The following is a 25,100-nucleotide window of genomic DNA, read 5'->3' as shown; positions in this document are numbered from 1 at the left end:
TATTTGCCACAAATCGTTGTTAATGTACATAATGAATTGTATAATGAGCATTTTCATCTAACGTCTTTCTGTGGCTCTAATAATGTCTGTATGCTTCAGTTATAGAGCTATAATATAGATCGCTCTTTCCGTTTGATCCGTTTTTTTTAAACACTGAACTCCAAACTTATCTATGCCTCATTGTTCATTCTTGAAGTAAACTTGTGTCCGTTTGGTGATTAAATGTTTTAGACCACTGCTTGAGTTGAACGCGATGCGTCCGAAGTGTGTGTGATAAGACACAAAAGGGAGTCAATCCCATAGACTTCCCATGTTAAAATGCCTAAATTTACAGCAGAAAAAAAACGTTTACAGCCTGGTTCAAAAAATAATTTTGGTCTATATAGCTAATTTTGCCCTTCATGACAACTGTGAGGGGGCAAATTTTTTTATAACTCATCCGTTTAAATTATATTAAGCCTTAAAGTTCTGCATAATTAAGGGCGTGGCCACTTGAGTGACAGGTAGATTGGCAGTGCTGACACTGCCGTCAAGCTAGGTGGCCAGCTCCCGCCTCTTTGCCCATTTTCGATTATCTGTGACGTGAAGTGATGTGCTGCCAAGATGGCGACGGCCACCTCCGCCCACTTTGAGCTTTAAAAACGCTCTTCGGAAGCCTATGGGTGACGTCATGGACACTACGTCCATGTTTTTATACAGTGCTGGATTTACTGCTGTTCCTTAAGTGTCACCTGCTGTCAGAGAGTGAATTTGCTTCTCATTCAGCCTGTCTGCTGTTTTCATTTCGTTCAGATGTTTTATGTAGCATAATTTCACAAAACTAAAGTCAGACCATTCTGTTTTTGCTTTAAATTTTGAAATTGAATTATACAATCTAATTTAAATCAAAAACTGCACATGCTACATGTAGCATCTTTGTTTGGATCATGATTAAAATGCAGTGGTTTTGCAACTGCTTCATGCATTCTGATTCATATAAAGTCCAAGTCAGGATAAAAAAAAAACAGTGATTAATCATAAAACCACCAGAATCCTATAAAAAAATTCAGATTTTTGGTCAAACCATACAGTACCAACTGTGCTCAATAGGGTCATGAGGGGTGGACCAACACAAAACAACGCATCCCATTCAAACACCATATATAAACCTTGGGTCATAACAGTATGAATGTTTATAGTATCTGAAGAAATTTAGATCATTCAGATAATGGCTTCAATTCACTTAAGTAGGCAAAACTTCATCTAGCCGACGTTCTTGCCATTTTGGATTATCGGGCACAGGAAAAGAGCATGGAAAACACATAACAGCCTCAGTGCGTAAACTGAGAGGGTTTGGTATTCAGAGACATTCTCCGCAGCTCGTCATAAATTGTGTAGGACTCAGAGGCATACAATTCTTCTTACAGCCTGCTTTTGGTCTGAATAGCACTTCTGTTCTGTGATCTCAGCAGCTCAAAAGCACTGAGATACAAAGATCCATTTCGCAGAGTACATGGGGAAGACAGGGTCTGCACTGCCCTTCAAGCATAACTTAAGCCTGTACTGATTGTAGGACTCCAACCCTCTACATTGCAAGTAAATTACTCACATATGTGACTAAATCTTCACTCTGGGCAACTAAATGATGTCTAATATTAGCCAATGGCAAATAAATTCTCAGATTTTACTTGCCAGTGTGTGAGTTGGAGGCTGAGTATAAGTTTAGCACATATATATTTTCACTTGCCGAACACACTGAGCGCTTCAGAGTTTCACTCTCCATCAAGCGATCTGTGCTGTTTTTCAGTTCATCTGAATTGATGTGCAATGCATCTGTATTTGACGTACCATAAACTCTAGTGTGTAGGCGCACGACACGCCGTCGCTTTGTCTCACACACTCAGAGAGAAAGAGAGAGAGCGAGAGAGAGAATTGACACGCTACATGTAAATGATATTCTTTGTTCTATTTTCCTGTCAAAATAACGCCTTTCCTTTGGAATTCTTCTGCTTTAAGAAATGCCGGGTTTGATGTAAACAATTAATCCATGCAAGTTAATCTGCTAAAAAAACATTTTTTGTTTTTGTAATCTTTAATCAAAATCTGAACATTTACTTCCACTCTGGAATGGCATTCCTTTTCTGATGACGTCAGTTTGACGGCATGGGCAGAATATCCTTAAACACACCCCTCCAACCGTTAGATTGCTATGAGTGAGAGACAGAGGAGCGCAAACATAAAACCATGCCCTCAAACCATGTTCAATATTCCGTTTCAGTTGGAAATACGTCACTACACTGAAATAAAGTCGGCAGCAACTTCCGGTTCACGCATACTTTAAGAGTGTACTTTTAGATATTTAAAAAACTGCAATTTTACAAACATTATATTATATTATATTAAATTATATAGTCTGGCAGTCTGGTGAGTAAACTAAAAAATGTACTAGCCAATAGCGATTCAATTAAGGTGTATGTAGAGGATTGGACTGATTAATCAAAATAAAACCAAAAATTTCAATTTCTTTTAGCATGATGATCAAATTGCAGAGGCTGTTATTTAAAGAAATATATGTGATAGGGCTGCACGATTAATCGCATGCATTTGTCATGCGTGTCTCATCAGTAAAGCTGGTTCCGTGATTAGCGGTAAATATCCGTCACCTGTTTTCAAATGCACCGGGAGTTCATACACAGAGCCGTAGTTCACTGACAAGCTACGCAATATCGTGTTCATAATCGAATGCGATTAATCTCAATTATGAACAGAATATTGCGTAGCTTGTCAGTGAACTACGGCTCTGTGTATTAACTGCCGCTCCCGTTTGAAAACAGGTGACAGACATTTACCGCTAATCACGGAACCGGCTTTACTGATGAGACACGCATGACAAATGCATGCGATTAATCGTGCAGCCCTAATATGTGATGTGTGTTTCAGAGTAAAAAGTGTGGCACTATGTTCTTTTACACACAAGAGGCACATGATCCAGTGTTTTCAGTGTCTCAGAGCAGCTCAGTTCGCAGTAAATGTCACATAAAATCATCTCTGCATCTACTCTTAGTTTGGGTTTTTTATAATGTGCATTTTAAGAATAATTAATGAGAAGCACTTATTATAAACCACTTCTAAACCAGCTGTTGTCAACCAAAATAAAAGCTTGATGGTTAAAAAAAAAAAAAACATTATCGACATCATTATTATTGTTATTTTATGGTTATATTGATGCATTCACAAATTTATTGGCCAAATTCTGCAGCCCTAAATCACATTTAAATCTCACTTTTTAATCAGGAAAAAAGCTATTTGATTTTACTCCCAAACTGTGCAGCCCAACTTACTAAGAAAGGCTGTAGGTTTGGACACATACATACACAAACCTTTTGAGCTTATTATGGGCTCGTATGTAATTTTCATGGTTCTATGGTATGTTGAAAAACCACTAGCTTAACAAAAAAAATAAAAATAAATAACAGAGGGGTTAAACCTGCTATTAGCTTTGTATCTATTTTTGGATTCCTGACTGACTCTATCAGAAAAAATTAAATATCTGGGTCATGGAGTCTTCATGAACAAATTCATTGTTTCTTGGTGTCACAGAAAAAAAGCATTTGGTATTTGGCGAAACTTCTTGTCCAGATAGATAGCAACAAATAACCAGTGAAACAAAGACCAAGTTACATGAATTTAAACAAGTGAGTCCAAATTAAAGGCAGAAAAATATAGGGGTGTAAAAAATATCGATACATGTGAGTATTGTGATATTTTGTTTGGCGATACGGGGTCAATTCTCAAAAAACGGAATATTGATATTTCAAGGTTCTGAGAATGTTCAACAGCTGTATTTATTTTATTGCTTTACAATTGTTTTGTTTTCTTTAGGAATCCTACAAGAACTTTATTTTTCATTGATATTATGCAGATAAACAGTAATTTTATAATTTTATAAACAAAATGTTATGACATTGTATGTCACAATTGTAAACTTAAACTGTGAACCTTTAAAGCAGGGTCTAAACATATATATGGTCTTTTTATAAAATACATTTTATACATATACATTTAACTAAAGAATCCTGCAAGCACTTGGATTTCCACCCTTGACTCATACTGCACAAAAACTGGTTCAATAATGTTAAATATTATATTATCCTACCACCAGATTCTTGCTGATACATAGCCCTAGAAAGAGAGAGAGAGAAAGAGAAAGAATATCTGGGCTATGTTACATTTCATTCACAGTACTTTCAAATACTGTTACCATGGACAAAACCACCAATCTAAATTCCAGCAGCTGCTCAATTGAATGAAGTAGCAGCATCACTGAGAAGAGCCAGACAACTCATGGGGCCAAGGTTACAGTCAAGTTCAAATGCCAGCTGAGGAGTCAGGTCTGGTAACATTCAAAACTTACAGTACGCAGCTCGACACAGAGTTATCACCTACAGCTAGTAAAACCATGCTTCTGTTCTCAGGCACAACAGTAGGGCTACAAGCTTTCACAAACATCCTACTTAATATATTATGTAAAAATATTACCAGTGGTTTCTGCAATCATTGCATTTCAAATAAGCTACTTCCCCTGTGATTAACCTCAGCATAGTTGACTCTCAGACACAGGGAGGAAATAAAAGTGTAAAACCAGCAGGAAGTTTGTCGAAAGTGAACAACAGAAAACATCACACTGGTGTTGCACAATATATTATATTTCAGAATGTCAAAGACCCAGGCAAGCAATTTATCTACTTCTCGTCAATATTAATGCATCATGCATACCGAACAATAGAAGTGCAAATCACATCAGGCAACTGGATTTTTTTGTATTAGGTAAATCTCCCAGCTGCAATTTGCTGATGAATACACAGAAATATTTGAGTGTTTATTAAAGCTCAGTTACTAAGCATATTATGAGTCTAAGAGTCCATCTGTTTCAAGCCAATAAATCCAGTAATTGAACTGCAGATCCACCTGTACAATAACAAATAGGCAGATGATACCAAACTGAGTCAGTTGGTTTCATTTTTAATTATTAGCACTTCTAAAGATTTAAGTGCCATTGTTCAGTGAGCGGCAAATGTAATCTAAATGTAAAAATATAGGAAACGGGCAAGGAAAATTAAATGTCTATTATCAACCAATACATTCAATAACAAAATCCCTTCCAATAACCAATATGATACAGTGCATCACTAATTTTTTTATGCTGTAGTGATAATGTACTGTTATAATCATGTAATCAGCTTTGAAAGCTTGACAAATCGTGAGTAGACTAATCCAATTAAATGTAGAAAACCCTGGACAGCTAAAACAACTGAAAGTGCATCCTGTCTTGCTGCAACACATGCACTGTATTGAACAGACAAACAGCCTCTGTGGATTAACAAGTGATTTTACACATGCCTTGTTGCCAGCTGGATGAGGCAGCGAAGGCCTTTTGGACGACACACAATGCATTTACACAGTGCCAAAATGCTGTAAATTCACTATAACCATTTGCACTCCCTTTCACGATCTTTCGCATGCTCTGCCACCGTGCTTGTCATGGCATGAGATGCCTATCAAAGCCTGAAAAAGAAAAATGACCCTAACCAATCAATTAGCTACTCAGCACGGATGGGCTTGAAAACAAAGGCAGCACATGTGCAGTGAAACGCACACTAATTTAGGCCTGAAATATTGTTCTGAAATATTGTTCTGTTCTGTTCAGATGCAGACTGATCAATCTAAGAACAAAAAGGCTTAAGCCAACGGTCTATAATCAGAGAAAGAAAATAAATAAAGGAATTTCATGCAGTTTTTTAATGGGTAATATTACTGAAAGAGGAAGTACTTGTCCACAAAAACTATGCCATTATCAGTCTCCAGGTGCTTCTGTGCTTTTCTTACCACAGTGAAAACTCTGCCAAGATGGGAGACTATCCTGAAATAAGATCCTTGTCATTTCAAAAGATATCATGCAAAGCTATACCCAGAGGCTCAACCGGCATGCAGAGCACCGCAGCTGTCGCCATCCGTCTGGCAGCAGGCAGCATTTCACAACTGATCTGGGAAAACAATAATAAAATCTAGAAACCATATGGCTGTCCAGAGAACCACAAAAACTGAAGCATTGAAGAAAATGTTAGAGAAGTATCTCAACAATTTAGAGATACACTTCAAACTATGGGGGTGTCCTCATAACTGGCGCTCCATCGATCCCTGTACAGGATCCAATGGGTGGGATTTAGGTTTCCCAGCTCTCCTGAGTGTCAGTAAAGGAACAGCTGTTGTGGCCTGAGGTTGACAATAACAACCTGGAACTTCTCTTCAGCAGCTCAGCACTTTGAAAGAGCCTTTATCCTGAGAAATGCAATTGTACAGACTTACATTTAGTGGATGACTGGAACGCTATCATTTTGGACATTTAAATGTCCAACAACAGAAGAAAATGAAAACTATGCAAAGTAAAACAACCTTCCGTTTAGCAGACTCATTTAGTTCAAAGTAACCTAAGGCAACGTTTAGTGCTTTACTGTACGATGATATCACTGGTCATTTAAGTCAACTGTAACATTAGTGGGATTAAACTATACCAGCAGTCTATATCCTTCATCCTTGACAAAACACACATGAATTATACATTACTTTGAGATGTAACGCTCTAATTTCCATTTAAAAGCCGTTGAGATGTAAAATCAGATACAAACGTGCTTCTGAATAAACAGCAAGCAGACAAACCTTTGGCAGTTAAACACCGCTGCTCGCACGAGACTGTCAACTGACAACTCAATGTAACGGCCAGAGAGAGGGCTTCACTGTAAAACACCAGGAAACTCGTCAACCAAACCAACGAAAAAGTACACAAAGTTAGTACAGATACCTTACATAATAAATCTGTGACGTTTTAATGTCCTTTAAAACAGTAAATTTGTAGTTTTCATCACCGTTCTCGCAGAAACAAGCACCGAATAAATCACTGAGGACTACTAACGCGTTTCTCTTCGATAAAAATTGTTGTGACTGAGGTTTGCTGAAACAAGGCTAAGAGTTAAAGACGTACTTTTTTCTACAGTAAACTGGAATCACACTTCCTGCGGCTTTGGGAATATTGAGACGTTTGACAGAGAGCTAACGTTAGAGCGCGAGCTAACGCACTTAACTCTTTTGGCTCACGCGCTGACTATTGTGAATACAAGCTTATAAATGAATTATATTCCCCAACTATTTTAAATAAGCTAGACACCGTTATATAGTCGAGTTATGCTTACCAGTATTTTCCGAAAATACCGTTTTTCCAGGGATTTCGCTTCTGTCAACTCTACCGACCCAATCAACGGAGTCCACAAGATATTACAGCCAGAGCCAGCCGCCGCGTGAACACAGCGACAGGCGCTCCGATTCAAATTGGCAACCGGAGAGGCAAGTCTTCATAATAAAAGTCCTTTTCAAATACCGTTTTTGCAAAGGCAGGATTTTTTAAATATACTTCTTTAAAAAGACTTTTTGTTTACCACAACAGAGAATGATTATTCAGACAAAACATTTTTGAGACAATAATAGAAAAAAAAAATTAAAGAAAAATAAGGGTCCTATTAAGTACAGCCAGATAAGTACAAGTTTATGTTTCATATATTTTAATATGAATTAAATGCCATATAATTGTTTAACATATTCATATTATTTTCCATGGTAAAGACAGTTTAATCAGTTTAAAAACGAATAAACAGGTTATATTTGAGAATACAGAGAAAGCAAGATGATAAACAATAAAAATAAATTTCAACCATTTGCCCTCAAACATTCTGAGCAGACAGGGACATCTAGTGGACAATGACACATTTAAGGGACTCAAGGAAAAAATAATCATATAAAAACAATATGAATGTATTGTGCTTTGTTTGTCAACATAAAGTTATGACATTATGACATTATTATGAATTAAAGACATGATAATAAATTAACTTTGTACGAATCACTTCGAGTCGTTCATGTTGCTATCACAACATCATCCAGAAGATGGCCTTATGTGTCAAGCTTCATTTGATTCTTCATATGTTCTCCTTCATGGCTGTACTTTCGAAAAGAGACACAGCTGGAACAGAATAATGTTTATTATACCAGTTTATATAACAAATTGTGTTACACTGTATCATGTTATTAATAATTAATTAAGATGATTAAATATTTTCTGCTGCAACTTCACAGAGAGTATTTTAGTTTCTTGGTCAGGTTAGTTTATTATAAAAGCAAAATATCTTACTTAAGATTTATATTGAAAGTACATATGGGCTTACTTGGTGTGCTTCTATGGGATCTCTGTGATGCATGGAGCCCCTCCTTACTCAGTCTGGGCACCGGAGGCCTTACAGGACCAGGACGTATCCCTGCATTCCATTGGGAGGTCTGGGAAAGTCTCTTTATGGAGTCCTTGTCAGACGGAAGTGCTTCTAAGTTCTGTGCTGCCCATTGCGGCCTGTTTTGGTTTCGCTTTCCTGCTGCACTGAGATCCAAGGATAAAAACATCTGGGAAAATATACAAATGAAAGCCTTGATTTCTCTTATAATTCTAACAGAAAAAGTATATGTGTATTGTTCAATATAATGGCAGTTTTCTTCCCCAGCAACACAGTGCCCTCCTTTTCCTCTGCAGCACATTTCCATGATATCCCACATATAGTCTGATTAGTATTCATGATGCCTCTGGGTTATGTCGGCTCTGGAGAATTCTTTGCATGCTGCTGCTGCTGATTTGTATGAGAATCAACTACACAGTCACATGATAATTATATTAGCTTACCAAAGATTTGGCCTTGCGCAGCTTGTATGTTGAGCGAGATGGTGCTTTCATAGTGTTTTCCTGTCTTATTGCAGCACTTTTTCCCTTTATGAGTCTGCAGAGATAAAGATAGCTTAGCATGTTCTGCTGTAGTTGCACATACTTTCAACGTGCACAGTTTCAGATCATAAATTGCACTAAAAAATAATGCAGCATATCTGTTAGTGGGTCACAGATAATTTTGTGATATTTTCTATTACCTAAGGACTCAAATATAATACATACTGTGTACATATGTTTAAAATGTTGGAGTTGGTAAAAAATGTAATTTTAAAAAATTAACATTTAAAAACAATTTAATTACTTTTGAAAAAAAAAATTGTACTGACTACAAACTTTTGAACGGTCATGTATTTATGAGTGTGCAAAACAAAATAAGTTGTCACTTACGCTTTTCTTGCATGCTCAACTGGGTCAAGGTTATCCAAGTAGTTAAAGCGTATTGTGTCAGTGGGATGCCTGTCTGAGTCTCTCCAAGGCGGAAGACCTTTGGCTGATTTCACCAAGCTATTCCCATCTTTACTCTTCCCATGAAGACTTGAGAGGACAGAATTGAACTCCCTGTGACCGGTCACAGGAAGTGAACCCTCTATCTCACTGCCAATTACTTTCACCTCAGGGATAATAAACTCTTCTTTCACTGGCGCCTGGAGAATGTGGAAAATGTGCACCACAAAAAATTACATTTATTCCAGTAGATGAGACAGAAACAGACTAAAACAGACTTTCAGCAACACACCTTGGGCCTGCTAATGTGAAGCTCCTGCACTGTCTCTATGTAATGCCTCTTCCATACACCTTGTTCAAATGGTGTTGGAGGAAAGGTTATGCACCAACCTAGTTTCAGACATTTAGGCATCCACAGCTGGTCAAGCTCACCCAGGTTTTTCCAATGCCAGCTTACCTGCAAATGAATAAATTACTGTAATTAGAGAATACACAAATGTTATACACAATACTGTTCAAAAGTTTAGGGTCAGTATCAGTAAGATGTTTACTTTGATACTCTAAATTAATACTTTTATTCAGCACAGATGCACTAAACTGATCAAAAGTGACAGTAAAGACATGTATGATGTTACCAAAATAATTCTATTTCAAATAAATGCTTTCTATTAGTCAAAGAATTCTGAAAAAAAAAAAAATGCATCTGAACGTTAGTGTATCTGCACACGGTATGATTAGAATATATTTGAGTGCACATGTAGAAAAGTGGGTTTTATTCATGGAATTAAAATATTCAGACAATTCCAATAATGTTTATTAATTTATTTGGTAAATTTAACAATGTCACATACCTGAGCACATCTACAGAGGCTTCGGGGGTCAAGGAATGAAAATATATAGAGTGATATGACCCTGGGAAGGACCCTAGTGAAGTCGAGGGCTTCCTCTGGTACCCAGCTGCTCAGAGTCTGTCTGAGATGTTTCAGCTGGCTAGCAGAGCATCTGGAGAAAAAATCTTGCAGCACCTGTTTCCGCTGGCTATCTGTCCACTTCTCAAACTGGAAGAGGGTTGGAGCAGATAATCAACAGAGCAAATAACAAAAACAAGAAACTGTACACATTGCAATTTTTACAGTAAGTGCATTACTTACCCACTTTCCAAGCAAATTTCTTCTCTCTTCAAAAACCTGCCAAAGTGTTTACATTTGACGTGAAACATTCTACGCTGTAATATAACTAAGAGGTTATGGTAGCTGAAAAAAATACACCTGAAGTAAACATACTGAAACTGCGATTCTCATGTTAAACAAAGCAGAAGATCATATACTACATTTTTGGTGCACGTACATAAGTATTGGAGAGCTGATGATTTAGAGGTGTCCAGGTACTCAGTTTGGTCTGCATTTTTGTTCTGGGAGCATGGGGCATCTTTCAGTGAAGTTCATACGTTTGAGTTTCAGCTCCTGCATAAACCTCAATCATATTAGGCACCACAACATTAAGAGCACTTTATCAAAATTACATAGCCATGTTAAGGCAAACAAACGTGCTGTGAGTTTCATACTAGCAACAACAAAATGGCCTATTCGTACAGTACAATACAGTATAAAAGAGAGAGAAAATCAAACCTACAATTTGTAGTAATGTCAACCGGAAACAGTGATGTCAGCTGTCATAACGAAACCATTAAATGTTTACTGATCCGATATAGATGGTTTTGCTCATCCTGCTCAGTACAGTTTACCAGTCTCCATAGCAATCCCACTCCCTCTCACTCTGTCCCGCCTCTTTCCAAACAAACACTGGCTATGTTCGATTCGCAAACGTTTCATTCTTTTGAATCGGATCTTTTAAACAAATCGGTTTAAAATGAAACGGTTCACAGAACCGATGCTCTGAGTGGACATAGGATTACACTGATGTGACGAAAGTAAATTAATTTAACCGAATAGCAGAAATGTTATAAATAAAAACTATATTATTTTGTAGCATATAGTTTTACTTTAATTTGAAAATTAAAGTTTTATCAACATATGTGTTTACGAGTTGACTTTATTAAACATAATTTTATTAATATGTGCTAACACTTTTTCATCTGAGAGATGTAAATTAATTTTAGTATTGTTTAAATGCTGATTACATGTAGGTTCTAAATGAGTTCATGTTTTTATTAGCAGCATTGTGGCGGCAACAAACTGGTTTGGGACACGTGAACGTACTATTGTTATTAATCGAAAAAAATTTATCAAACAACTTTTAGAACATGTAAATATACCACGCTTCCAGAAGCGATTGCGATATGACGTAATAATGTCGTCACGTAAAAGAATGAATGACTCGTTTCGAACCGATTCTTCGAAATAAAATGCCCAAAAGAACCGAATCGCAAAAATCCGTTGGACTTCCCACCACTAAATACACCGCCCCTCATTCGTCACTCCTAAAAACAAAAAAAAACAACACACACCATAATAATATTATAGTGCGGAGACGCTCCTCTCTCCTAAAGGCCCCCTGTCCTTTGCAGCGATGCTATGCGTGGATAAACACAAGCCATTCTATGTTTGCATACTGAATGTGTTTTTTTCACCCTCAATCCAGTGACGTAAGTTCTAAAATGCTTTTATATTGAGTGAGAGCATTATTCGTCGGCGCGTCATCGTCAAATGCGCGCGCCCGTACGAAATCCTCAAACCCTGCAGAAAGACACACGGGGCTCGTATTGTTACAGAAGCAGAGTGGAGTGCCACACGTGAATGATCGCCACTGGAGAGGTAAGAAGGACTTTTTTATCATTATCAATATTTATTCCGTCTAGAAACATAAGAAAAATAGCGGCAGACACCTATTTTGAAGGTAGTTTCATTACAGCAAAGCTGCTACACTTCTTACGATGGACAGGGTCTCATGTGTTAATAAAGGAAATGGTTATCTGTTGTTCGCCTTTATTTTGATAAACACGCGACAGTTTTAAATGTTTTCGAAATTATGTTAAAATCAATATAAAAAGGATCAAATATAAATATTAGTAATTTTAACGCAGGGCGTTTGTGATTGCAAAATCCACGTTCTGCATGATGCGTTTTTTTTTTTTTTTTTTTTTTTGAGGTAACATTAGGTGTCAGTCGTAAAAACCGGACCAAGAACATAATTAAAACAACTTCTCAATCTTTTAAAAACACCGACAACATCTTCTAACATTACTGACAAAATATTCCCCTAATAAATAAACAAACATTTCCCTAAACAAAAATTAACAGTTGCTTTGACACAATTTGTATTGTTAAAAACGTTATATAAATACAGGTGACTTGACTTGACTTGACAATCTTGAAATAATCACAGCCTGTGACTGGGCAAAAAAATATACAGTATGTTAAAACTAAAACTACATCAGTAATGGTTGACTATTTTAAAGTTATCGAATTCCAGTTATTAATCAATATTTGCATTTTTCATAAACATTTTTTTTAATGATCAATAATGGTTCCATTTAGACTAAAAGCATGGAGCATAATTCGGTTCTGAACAGGTTAATATTGTGTTCCTGAGATTGTAATGTTCAGTTTTCTTTGCACTGAATACATAGTTACATTAAAGTTCCCCCTAGGTAATACACTTATAAAGCATCTTTTATTTACTGCCAGTATAATATGGCAGTGCTTTTGATCATACATTGTTCACTTTGAAAACATTTCCTACACCTTGAGTGATCTCCAGCCAGATTTTTCATGTTTGAATAAAATGTCACCCCATTCATGAATAATTCATATTAGTCTGTTCTTTTCAAATGTGACATTTGAGGCTCTTTCTCCCACAGATGTAACCACAGTCATACCTACACTGGATAGTGGAAATGCATTGAAATGACCTGGATCTGGCACAAATTAATTTAAGTCTGGTGTCAAGCAACAGATAATTAACGAGGGAATGGTGGAGCTCAGATTTTCTTGATACAACCCATCCTTTGCAGGTCACAGCACAGACGGACACACCATGGATCTCCTTTGGGTTCTGTACTCCATGCTGACTGTATGTATGGCCATCAATATGGAAGCTACCGGAAGCCATAGCATGTTTACCTGTGAGCCTATCACTTTAAGGATGTGCCAGGGTCTTGCCTACAATACCACCTTCATGCCTAACCTTCTAAATCACTATGATCAGCAGACCGCTGCTCTCGCCATGGAGGTAAACCACATTACACAGGCTGACTGCTCGAATGATGTGATCAAATTGTATAACATTAACCTACAGGGTAGGACTAGTTCTAATCATCATGCTCTAATAACGGCATGACCTCACCAGCAGTCAAATATATATATATATATGTGTGTGTGTGTGTGTGTGTGTGTGTGTGTGTTTGGATTAATATATAATTATTTTCTTTTTCAAATGATTAATTTTCAATATAACACAAAAATCAAAACTACAATTCAACAGTATCAGAGAAAATAACACTTTAAACCAAAGAAAAACAAACAACAAGAAATTTTTTTTTTCCAAAAAAAAAAATATACAGATCACAAAAAAATTTTTTATTTCCAAATAAACATATAGTTATATATAGTGTTACAGAAATATTTTTTATTTCTAAAGTATCTTGCTGTTTTAACCATTTTTTGGTTCTCTTTTGCATGTGGGCGTGATGAAATAAGCATCTTATAACTATTTATGTAACAAGGTTGCTTTACAGCAGCTTGCTAGTGTATGCCACAGTGGTTGCTGTTATGAGCAGTTAATGGTGCTCGGGCGCATTGTTTATTTTGATTGCTCTGTAATCTTTGTATCTGCAGCTATAACGCCTGGATTGATTCGAGCCGTTGGTTAATCCTCTTTTCCCGGGCCGCAGTATTCAGCTGAGCCCAACTGAAAACAGCTGCATTAGCTTGTTACAGCAGCCAGTGTATCTGTTGAACACACACAGTAAACGTTATCTAAAACCCACTGTCCTCAGTCACAAGGTTTGAACTTATTCACTCCAGTCCTGCCTCAGTATAATATATGTATAAATCAGGAAATAAATAACCTTTTGCACTGTAACCAGCACAAAACTGTAACCAGCACAAACACACACATTTGCACTGTAACCAGCACAAACACACACATAAAGTGATGATACTTTTTAAACCCACTACTGAACGAAGGATTACAAGATCAGTGTTGAAATAAATTCAGATGCATTTGAACGATAATCACAATTCACATGTAATACTCTGCGGATATATTTTCCAGGCCTTGTATATAATTTTTTTTTAATATTTATTTTATAATACATATTTAAAATATATTTAAAACATTTATATATATATATATATATATATATATATATATATATATATATATATATATATATATATATATATATATATATATATATATATATATATATATATATATATATATATATATTTGTGGTATCATAAGGGACACATTAATCGTCCTTGCTTTCAGATTCAAAAACACACTGTGGGACAGTGCTCTGAACTCTTGGCAACCTCGGTTGTGAAGTGGGACAGTTGCCTAAAGGGATAATTTCTGGGATTGTTTTGGTTGCATACAGTAATGGGAAGGTTCAGGGAGCATTTGAACTGAGCATGCAGAGAGAATGCTGGGTAAAGCTAACAAAATTATGCATTTCAGGTGCACTGATTGATGCAGCTTGACATCTAGTTAATTTAAACTTCCTCCCCCATTTGTCAGACATGCAAAGATACATGACCTTGTCCTCATGTTATTTTTACCATGGCGTGATCATTAAAGGCATCCTGCAGTTGTAATGCAATCTGGCAACTCAAAATAAAATGATTTCAGTTATGTGTTGCTTGAGAATAATCAATTTTAGATATTTATTAGGAGTTGCTTTGACTTTTGTAAGTGTTCCGACCAAAAAAAAAAAGAAAAAAAAATCATAGATATTAATTTGCATATACAAAAGGATTAAAGAGGATTGTTTATACTATAAATGAAAATATATATGTTAGCATGTAGCAGTTAAGCACATTTATTAATGCATAACCATTAGGACAATCGATATTGGAATGGCAGGGTTGACCATTATTTACCATCCATATCTTCTTCTTCTTTGTCCCTTCCTCTTCTGTCTGTTTCTCTTCTCCACTCCCTCTTCTCTTTTCATCCCTCCCCCCACACAAGGTACTGTGGTTGCCGGGGAAACGGATCCCAATTGTATTGCAACAAAAGAGCAGGCTTTCTCTCTCAGGAGGTGGTCGTCACTCGCACTCTGACCTCTCTCCCCATTACACCCCTCCCTCAAACCGGCCCGTTTATGCATCCGTTTATGTTACCATGGTAGTGCAGTTGAATTCTGTTAAGTGAACACTGCCTTAAGTTAAATAGTGACCGGTCGAAAAGGGAAAACTATATGTGTGTTTGTTTGCCCTGTACTTAACACATTGTCACATTCTTTATTTCCATTCAGAAAGGGAATATGAGAATTTATACACAATTAAAAATAATAATTGGTAATGTGGTATTAAGAACATGTCTTAAAATTATGTCAGAATGCTTTGAGGATGTGACCTAAACTTTGTAATCAGTAAGCAAGTGGGGGTTCACAGAGAAAGTCATATGTACTCTGGATTTATGGGTAGAGGAAGGTACTAAACGTATTTACTTGTGAAGGGACACATTTAAAAGGTCAATTTAGGTGACTTTCTTCAGGTTGCCTTGTTTTTCTTTTTCTTTTTGCAACTCTTTTTGCTGCACAAGTGTCTTGGAGTTTTAAAATCATTTATAACCCATATATGTGAAGCACACAGATCCAGCCATATTACAAAAGACTTGATCATGTTAACTTCCTGTATTTGCTTCTGAGGATTCTGCTTTCAGATTGTATAGAGTGCTTCCACATATCTCATGGATCTTATATAGCTTTCCAGCTGTATGGAGTATTTAGTCATATATCATGCTTTGAATCACATGCTCTGCCCAAACAAGAAGCAACAGCCATTGTGCCTCTTCTGCCTTCTGCGTGTTTACATGCCTGCCATCACAGTATGTTTTGAATGTCCCTAAACAACTTTCCTCAATGCCCTTAAGAACCTCAGAGGCACTGGAATGGACATTGATGAGTAGAAAGTGTATGTTTGCCCTTAGGACAGCAGTGAACGAGATGCACACATTTGAGTTCATCAGCTCACAGCATTGCATGTAATGTGGCCTGACAGATAATGTTTTTCACCAGATCAACAAATAATGGAACTAGCTTTATTTTTATCTTGCTTAAAAGCCAGAGTGTGTCCACTCAATTGAGCTCAGAATTGTGTAAGACATGTCATAAGACCTTCTGTACCGACTACAGCCACAGATGCCACTAATGTACATCACCAACCGCAGTCACATTCAGTTTTTATGTCATTTTCTATAACCTTCTATACCTTCTATAATCTTTATAAACAAAAGTTCATTTGGCCAGCAAATGTTTAGAAGCTACATGATGAAAACAAGCATTTTTTCACATGCTTTTCTGGTCTGATGGTGAAAGCCAGTGGTCTTTCTCATGTCATGTTAGCGACACATCTCAGTGGTATATGCTGCATTAAATATGGATTAGGTACTTGGAAGTGATTGCTGGATTTAGATGCTTTGTGTCAAAATGGGCAAGCATAATATCCATCCTAATCCCTTTTTACAGACATTTTGGGTGGTAGCCTAGTGTGCTGGCAGTGTCTGAATGCGCTCATTATGGATATGTATTATACATCCAGTATATCCTAAATGTGTTGGACAGGTGCAATAGTTTAAAGGCTGGATGGTTTTATTTGCAATAGTAAATAATGGTAATACTGTTGTTAGCGCATTAGATCATCTCATTGGATTTAGTCTAAACGCTTGGTTAATTTTCAACAAATTAAGTGAAGAATTGGTTGTTTAGGAACACAATGAAAGTCAGCATTGCATGAAATTTGTAACAAATAGCATTTTGAATAGCCAAACATATTTGTATATAATAATTATGCAAGTCATTTTTTATATATTTTTAATTACGCAATTTATTATAGCAGTTTAAGTCACCAACTCGAGGAGCAATATTATCATTTTGTAGTAATTATTTTTTATATATATATATATATAAAGTATATATAACTCGATAGCATATATATATATAATTGTAGTAATTATTTTGAGCAATGTTTTTTTTTTTTTACAACAAACACTAGGAATTCTATTTCTTTGTATTATAATTATCTACATTATTATAGCATTTTTAATCGCCAAAACCTAGGAGCAATGTTATTACATTTGTTTTTAATAATTGAATCAATTATTAGCTATTTTTAACAGCCAAGCTATAGGATTTAAAAAAAAATTTTTTTATGAATATTATAATTATTTTAATTATTATAGAATTTTAATAGCCAACCGCTAGGAGCAATTGTATTACTTTTTATATAGTAATTGGTTAAATTGGTAGCATTTTTAAACCACCAAAAAGGTGTTTTATTTCTTTCTGCTGCAATTTTACATTTTTAATAGCCAACCCCTAGGAGGGAAATTATTTATTTATTTAAATCTTTTGACAATGACATGAAACATTGACATTTTCTTCTCACCATTAGTAATTGCATAAAATGCTTAAAAATAAAACACATAGCACATACATCCTTTTATTATTTATTTTTTTTCAAGTGTGTTCATGTAGGCTCTGAACGATTGTAAGTTTTGGTCCTTTTGTCAACACAAGGGGTGTCAGAACCCCCACCCGACCATCACAAAGGCCCTCACTCTGCAGGGGTGGAGGCTTTATTGTCTGTCAGGTCCTGGGTGGAGTCTTTTTCCTTCTCCGCCATGGGATTTGCATATTTATGTCCAGCCCTAAAGCTGGTACTACTCCCAGAATGCCTCATGGTGTAAGTGGGCCTCAGCAATAAACAGCATGTCTCCTGCCCCAAAACAAAGGCTTCCTCAGAGAGGTTGCATTACAGATCCAATTTTATTCTCATTTTACATAAGGGTGACCAAGTGACTGTGATTAAAATGGGGAAGGGTCAATTTAAATTGATTGATTTTAAATGTTCATCAAAAGTTTGTAATAATAATTATTATTATTAGCACTCTATTTTTCTCCTGTTTGTCCATACAGTCCTTTTTTCCAGTGATATTTTACTTTTTTTTTTTTATATATATATATATTTAATATAAAAAAATTGGCATTAGCCTAGGCATAGTTTATTATTATTATTATTAATAACACTGTTTTTCTTGTCTGACAGCCCTTTCATCCCATGGTGAACTTGGAGTGTTCTACTGAAATACGGCCGTTCCTGTGTGCCCTTTACGCACCCGTGTGCACCGAGTACGGCCGCGTGACCCTGCCATGTCGGCGCCTGTGCCAGCGTGCCAAGAGCGATTGCTACAAGCTGATGGACATGTTTGGGGTCACCTGGCCAGATGAGATGGAGTGTAGCAGGTACAGGATCACATTCATTAAGTTATACAGCAATACATATTTATTATATGATATCATATTCTGAAATGAAACTCTGTCTCCTAGATTTCCAGACTGTGATGAGTCTTACCCCCGAACAATAGACCTGCTCCCGAGCAGTGACGGGACGGAGGAATCTCCCTCATCAGTTCAGCGGGACTATGGCTTCTGGTGCCCACGAGAGCTGAAGATTGAACCTGATTTGGGCTACTCGTTCATGGGCGTGCGTGACTGCTCACCTCCCTGCCCGAACATGTACTTCCGTGAAGACGAGCTCATCTTCGCCCGCTATTTCATTGGCGTTGTCTCTATAGTCTGCCTGTCGGCGACGCTCTTCACTTTCCTGACCTTCCTCATCGATGTCGGGCGCTTCCGTTACCCTGAGCGGCCCATCATTTTCTACGCGGTCTGCTACATGATGGTATCCCTAGTCTTCTTCCTGGGCTTCCTGCTGGAGGATCGCGTGTCATGCAACGCAGCAAGCCCGGGTCGTTTCCGCGCCTCCACCGTCACCCAGGGCTCTCACAACAAGGCCTGCACGCTGCTCTTCATGACGCTGTACTTCTTCACCATGGCTGGAAGCGTTTGGTGGGTCATCCTCACCATCACCTGGTTCCTGGCGGCCGTTCCCAAATGGGGAAGTGAAGCTATCGAGAAGAAGGCTTTGCTGTTCCATGCGGTGGCTTGGGGCATCCCGGGAGCCCTTACCATCACCCTCATGGCTATGAACAAAATAGAAGGTGACAGCATGAGCGGCGTTTGTTTCGTGGGGCTCTATGACCTCATGGCCTTGCGCTGGTTTCTCTTGGTGCCTCTCGCATTGGATGTGGTCGTAGGCGTGGTGCTGCTGTTAGCGGGTATTGCAGCGCTGAATAGGGTCCGGATGGAGATTCCTCTGGAGAAGGAGAACCAGGACAAACTGGTGAAGTTCATGATCCGGATCGGCGTGTTCTCCGTCCTGTATCTGGTGCCTCTGCTGACAGTCATTGGATGCTATCTGTATGAGCAGAGCCACAGATCAGTTTGGGAGACCACCTGGGTACAGGAGCGCTGTAGAGAGTATCACATCCCCTGCCCGTTTAAGGTAAGAAGAAATGATGTGAAACATTTAAATGTTCTGGGTTAGTTAGATTTTTTTGAAAAAAGTATCTTATTTTCACCAAGACTGCAAATTTATTTTTGTGATGGCAAAGCTGAATTTTCAGCATCGCTACTGCAGTCTTCAGTTTCACATGATCCTACAGAAATCTTTCTAATATGCTGATTCGTTGCTCAAAAAATGATATTAACCCCAAACTTTTGAACAGCAGCGTATGTTCATACTGTCCTAAAAATAACCAATTGTTTTGGCATATATAATGACGGATTTTTAATGTGACCTTTTTACAGTGTTAATAGTTTAAGGCCTCCACCGTCTCCTGCCAACTCTGTTATCACTCTATATTAGAAAAAGGTTTTAGTGTTTAAAACATTTAACTAAGTGTTCACTGTAAGATGCAAACAAACAAAAAAAATCACTTCTGCTGATGTGAGCTTCATCTAGGGTTAGAAATGACTGGAAGCTCAGGGTAAAAATGCCCTCTCAAACTAAAGCATAACTAAAAACTAAAGACTGTCATGGAAAGTTTCAGCTTCAGCTCAGTAAAAATCTCAGTAATGATGTTTATCCATATATGTGTGTGTGTGTGTGTGTGTGTACATGCCTAAGGCAGCGTAGGGTTGCGAGATTGGTTTTAATGAGGCCTTGTTTACTGCCGTAACTTCTGTTTTGTCGTGGTGGAGTGAAAAGGACAGTCATGTGTCATGTTAACTCTGTAGCAGTACTTCATGAAATGCTATGAAGTGCATTGCTATAAATAGCAGATCTCTAGTCACACTGCAGTAAGTGATGATGTCATACATTAGCAAGTGTTTGGATACAATTAAAAAAATACATATAAATCTATTTGCATTATATAAAAAAATACCAAGACAATAACAGTAATGTATATGGATATGTAAAGGCAGGCTGACGGCATTCAGAGCAGAAGAAATGCTCCATTTAAAGCAGAGAGAGAGAGAGGGTGTGCATTAGGTAAAGAAGAGGCATTTGTGTTGACTGCAGCTATGTTTATGCCGTTGGCAATTGTGCAGTGAGCTGAGATAAAGCACTTCCCATCCACACAATCGCACACACACAACCCAGGGCTAAACTAACATACAGAAATGCACTTACGCACACACTGCATGAGGTTATGAGTAAACGCTGAGATCCACAAGGGGAGAATGTTCCTACATGTTCTGATTACAAATCAGGTTTCATCTGTTCTTATGTTGCATACTAAGCAAATGTGTGAGAACCAATCTATTGCTGTTGTCTTCACAGGTGGAACAGACAAGCAGGCCAGATATCGCCTTGTTCCTCATCAAGTACCTGATGATGCTGGTGGTGGGAATCCCGTCAGTGTTTTGGGTCGGCAGTAAAAAGACCTGCTTCGAGTGGGCCAGTTTCTTCAATGGGCATCGCAGAAAAGAGTGAGTTTCGATTAATGCTTAGAGAATTTATACCATTATTGTTTATATTGTTATATCTGTTGAACATTCTATTCCTCAAACAATCCATAACAAAAAATATACTTTTAACATTGATAAGAAATGTTTTTTAAGCACCAAATTAGCGTATTAGAAGGATTTTTAAGGCTCATGTGACACTGAAAACAGGAGTAATGGCTGCTGAAAATTCAGCTTTGCCATCACAGGAATAAATTAAATGTTAAAATATATTAAAATAGAAAAAAAAATATTATTATTAAATAAATGCAGCCACGATGAGCATAATAGACTTCTTATAAAAACATTTGAAAATCTTACCGACCTGAATTTGTGAATGGTAGTGTACTTATTTAATTTATTTATTAGTTACAATATATTAGTGCCAATATTAAAATTCTAAATTGTCCAAATAAATAAATCAATTCAGAGCATTAAAATGTATAGTATGAAAAACTGATATTCATTTTGAGAATTGCTTAAGATTACATTTATTAAATTATTAATGTTTTTAAATGATGGCAAAGGTAATCTAAAATGAACAGAAATGGTACAGAGATATTGTGCATCTGCCACATGCTTTGATGTAAAGTTGATGAAAGACAGGAAATAGCCACAGGAACTAATTCGGTCAGTGTGCATTTTGATACATTTCTAACATTAGTGCATAGAACTGGAGTGCAATAAAGATATTTAATGGAGGACATGCGGTAGCCACAGGAAATAGTTCAGTAAGTGTGTGCTGTCTCATAGGGATTAGTGTAAAGGCTTCCTCTCTACACACCCCTGTCCCTTATTTCAGGGCATTAACCTCCTCTCCCTCCCCTTGTCCCACCCCATCCTCTTTTGTTCATTTTGACTCCTTTATGCCCTCTGTCTTCCCCCTCTCTCTTCCTTCGCTCCTCTGTCACTCCCTCCCCACTTTGCCGCCCTTTTCCCCCGTCTCTGACACCCTCAGCAGCACAGTGCACGAAAGCAGACAGGTGCTACAGGAGCCCGACTTCACCCAGCTCCTCCTCAGGGACCCCAACACCCCAGTGGTGAGGAAGTCTAGAGGCACCTCAACGCAGGGCACCTCCACCCACGCCTCCTCCACGCACCTTGCCATGTTGGACGAGCCCCCCAGTGCCAGCACCAGCCGCGCGGGCAGCATGCGCAGCAAATCAAGCAGCTTCCACGGCAGCCTGCACCGCTCCAGAGATGGCAGGTGAGGAATCCGAATTATAATTCAATCTCTGAGAACTAATTTTAGCATATTTTTGGGGGATCTGCGAAACGCCAGTTAAAGTATTTAATAAACAGACATGCAAGAAATGGGTAATGCATTGAATTTTTATGTGAATGAAAGTTGTTTTACAAAAACCTATTCCAATAATGTGCACAGTTGTTATGCTTTGTGGGCTTTGAACCCACTACCTTCCAAACACTAGCCTAGATACCCAATATCTAGGTTGCCATGAAACAGAAGTAACAACAGATCTTTGTTACTGTATTGCAACATACATTCGAGTGAAAATGTGGAGACTTGGTTCTGTCCATCAGTTGTTGAATGGATTTTGAGATGTGGGCGTTGCGCTCCAAAAAAACCCAGATGAGTGTATTTTGCACTGATTTCTGAGAAATGCCATTAAATGTTAATTAGGCTGTTTAAAAACAGTCACACAAAAAAATGGATGATGCGTAAAAATTTGTGAAAGAAAGTTGTTTTACAAATACCTATACAAATAATGTACACAATGGTCATGCACCATAGGCTTTGAACCTACAATCTTTTAATTACAAGCCTATTAAGTTGCGTTGAAATGGAAATAGCAACAGATCTTTTCTTCTGCATCGTGACAAACATTCGAGTGAAACTGATTTTTGGAAAAGAAAAAACTGTGGGGCGAGGATTTGATTCTATGCATCGGTTGTTAAACTCAAAAAAAGAATGCAAGCACAATCAATTGTAAAGTGGCGGTTAAAATTAGTTAAAATTTTGTTTAAACATTACAAGTGCAAAAACTAATTTAAAATAAAATATACGTTGATGAATCATTCAAAATAATATCTATAGCATGTATTTTCTAAGTATATAGCATGAATTTACACACATTTTCTACAAATTATGCTCAGCTGTTCCCCCCTGATCAAAGATCTAAACATCACTGAATCTCTTTCATTCTACATCCCACCACCAAATTATGCTCAGCTGGCCGAAACCTACATCTGCCTCCCTGATCAAAGATCTAAACATCACTGAATCTTTTTCATTCTCTATCCCATCAGGTACACAGCTTGCAGTTATCGTGGTGTTGAGGAACGCACCCCACGCCTCGATGATCCGCTCCAGCACTGCAGCGTCAACCGTCTCAACAGCCATTCACGGCACGGCAGTCTGCAGCGCCTGGAGAGCCAATCACGGCACAGCAGTGTGCGAGACCTCACCATCACAGCACAGGCCATCCAAAGCAGCCCTGGCAATGGCATTCACCGCGTTGTAGGGGAGGATGCGACCATGGCGTGAACTTTAACGTGGCAGCAAATAGAGACCAAACGAGTAAAGAGAACATGGACTCTTGGCACAAACTCCTCATGATGGATAGCACAAATACGAGAGCGTTCAAACACAGTATGCCATGTGTGTTCCCCGGGAACTGAACCTTACAGATAGTTGAGCTACATGAACGAAATGGACTTCTTGAATTCAGAAATTGTAAAGTTGCATTATGGATTATACCAAACACTTGAAATCTTTTGATGTACACTACCATTCAAAAGTTTGGGGTCAGTACTTTTTTTTTTCTTTTAAATAAATTAATTTTGCAATGATGCATTCGATCGATCAAAAGTGATAGTAAATATATTCTAAATGTTACAAAAATTGCTATTTCAAATAAATGCTCCAAATCAAATAAATGCAGTTTTGGTGAGAATAATAGACCTCTTTCAAAGCATATCATTGGAATCTTACCAACCCCTAACTTTTGAACGGTAGTATATACATGTACTGTTATCTTTTCTCAAGTAAATCTGTGTGGAACCTCATAATCAAGGGTTCCTACTTTAACAGGGTCAAACGTCAGGGCTTTTGATACGTTATCATTCTGTGATGTTTAGGCTCTTGCCGTTTTCTACTCACATGATATAAACTTTGTTGTTCCACTGCGGATGTGGTTTTGAATGTTTCTTTCCATTGTTTATTGCACTTTTGACCATTTTGTAGAACAGAACTAGTGATGAATGCTGACATATCTGCACATTTGGGTTCAATTTAAATGGATGATTCACCCAAAAATGAAAACTTTGTCAAATTTACTCAGCATTGTGACATTTCAAACATGTATGATTTTCTTTTTTTCCCGTGGAAGACAAAATGAATTTTGCAGAAGAGTTTAGCAGAATTTACAAGCTTCTCTTTTCCATACAATGATAGTGAATAGTGGCCAAAAGCTACAAAAAATGACAAAAAGCACTGTAAAAATGACTTATGTGAATAACTTTCCAAGTCTTCTGATATGTGTGGGGGGGGAATGAAAAACATTTAAGTCATTAGTCAGTCAATAATCGTTTCCAGTGCCAGTGCCCTGAAGTTGAGGTTGAGAAAATAATTTTTTTTTTAATGTGAAATATCCCTTTGAAAAGCATAAAGAGCTGAATATAAAAAGCAAAAAACTTTATACATTTTTTTTTTTTAGAATAGATATTTTAGGCATTTTACGAATAGAAATTGGCTTATCCTTTCCAACCAAGCTCTTTTCTTTTGAGTTTTAGCACTAATAATAATAATTAGTCAAGTCATTTTCATGACATTTACCGAAAACTGTGAAAACCTTTTTGTTAACATGCTGAGATCCTGAGTGCTTTTTGTACAAAATAAAACATCACTCTCAAAACTTT

At 37.4% G+C, this 25,100-nt stretch overlaps 2 protein-coding genes across 4 annotated transcripts; one reads left to right on the top strand and one right to left on the bottom strand.

The window, feature by feature from the left end:
* Positions 1-7,501: 7,501 nt before the first annotated feature.
* Positions 7,502-11,048, bottom strand: fbxo16 (F-box protein 16). Its single transcript, XM_019100311.2, has 9 exons — positions 10,874-11,048; positions 10,589-10,704; positions 10,393-10,428; positions 10,093-10,299; positions 9,534-9,698; positions 9,185-9,441; positions 8,756-8,849; positions 8,253-8,481; positions 7,502-8,050 (listed from the first exon to the last, which is right to left on the bottom strand). The coding sequence occupies exons 2-9, from the start codon at positions 10,667-10,669 to the stop codon at positions 8,007-8,009; spliced, it is 1,113 nt and encodes a 370-aa protein (XP_018955856.2). The 5' UTR covers positions 10,670-10,704; positions 10,874-11,048; the 3' UTR covers positions 7,502-8,006.
* A 670-nt stretch (positions 11,049-11,718) lies between these two features.
* Positions 11,719-25,100, top strand: LOC109085812 (frizzled-3-like). 3 transcript variants are annotated; one of them, XM_042777992.1, is made up of 7 exons: positions 11,719-12,015; positions 13,215-13,432; positions 18,478-18,674; positions 18,759-19,776; positions 21,058-21,206; positions 22,180-22,428; positions 23,490-25,100. In XM_042777992.1, exons 2-7 carry the CDS (start codon positions 13,238-13,240, stop codon positions 23,725-23,727), a joined length of 2,046 nt encoding a protein of 681 aa, XP_042633926.1. In that variant the 5' UTR covers positions 11,719-12,015; positions 13,215-13,237; the 3' UTR covers positions 23,728-25,100. The 3 variants fall into 3 exon arrangements, with proteins under 3 accessions (XP_042633926.1, XP_042633927.1, XP_042633925.1); XM_042777993.1 differs by having other exon boundaries at positions 13,062-13,432; positions 22,183-22,428; XM_042777991.1 differs by having other exon boundaries at positions 13,062-13,432.

The sequence above is a fragment of the Cyprinus carpio genome, chromosome A20 (assembly GCF_018340385.1).
Source record: "Cyprinus carpio isolate SPL01 chromosome A20, ASM1834038v1, whole genome shotgun sequence".
Classification (NCBI taxonomy): Eukaryota; Metazoa; Chordata; class Actinopteri; order Cypriniformes; family Cyprinidae; genus Cyprinus; species Cyprinus carpio.
Note: the sequence above shows the minus strand (reverse complement) of the source record. Positions and strands in the feature narration are given on the sequence as shown.

Coding starts and splice junctions, on each gene's coding strand:
- fbxo16 (XM_019100311.2), bottom strand. CDS start 10,669: ATGCCCCATGCTCCCAGAACAAAAATGCAGACCAAACTGAGTACCTGG. Junction 9,699..10,092: donor GCCTCTGTAGATGTGCTCAG/GTATGTGACATT, acceptor ATTCATTTGCAG/GTAAGCTGGCATTGGAAAAA. Junction 8,482..8,755: donor TGCGCAAGGCCAAATCTTTG/GTAAGCTAATAT, acceptor ATATTTTCCCAG/ATGTTTTTATCCTTGGATCT.
- LOC109085812 (XM_042777992.1), top strand. CDS start 13,238: ATGGATCTCCTTTGGGTTCTGTACTCCATGCTGACTGTATGTATGGCC. Junction 19,777..21,057: donor ACATCCCCTGCCCGTTTAAG/GTAAGAAGAAAT, acceptor TTGTCTTCACAG/GTGGAACAGACAAGCAGGCC. Junction 22,429..23,489: donor CACCGCTCCAGAGATGGCAG/GTGAGGAATCCG, acceptor CTATCCCATCAG/GTACACAGCTTGCAGTTATC.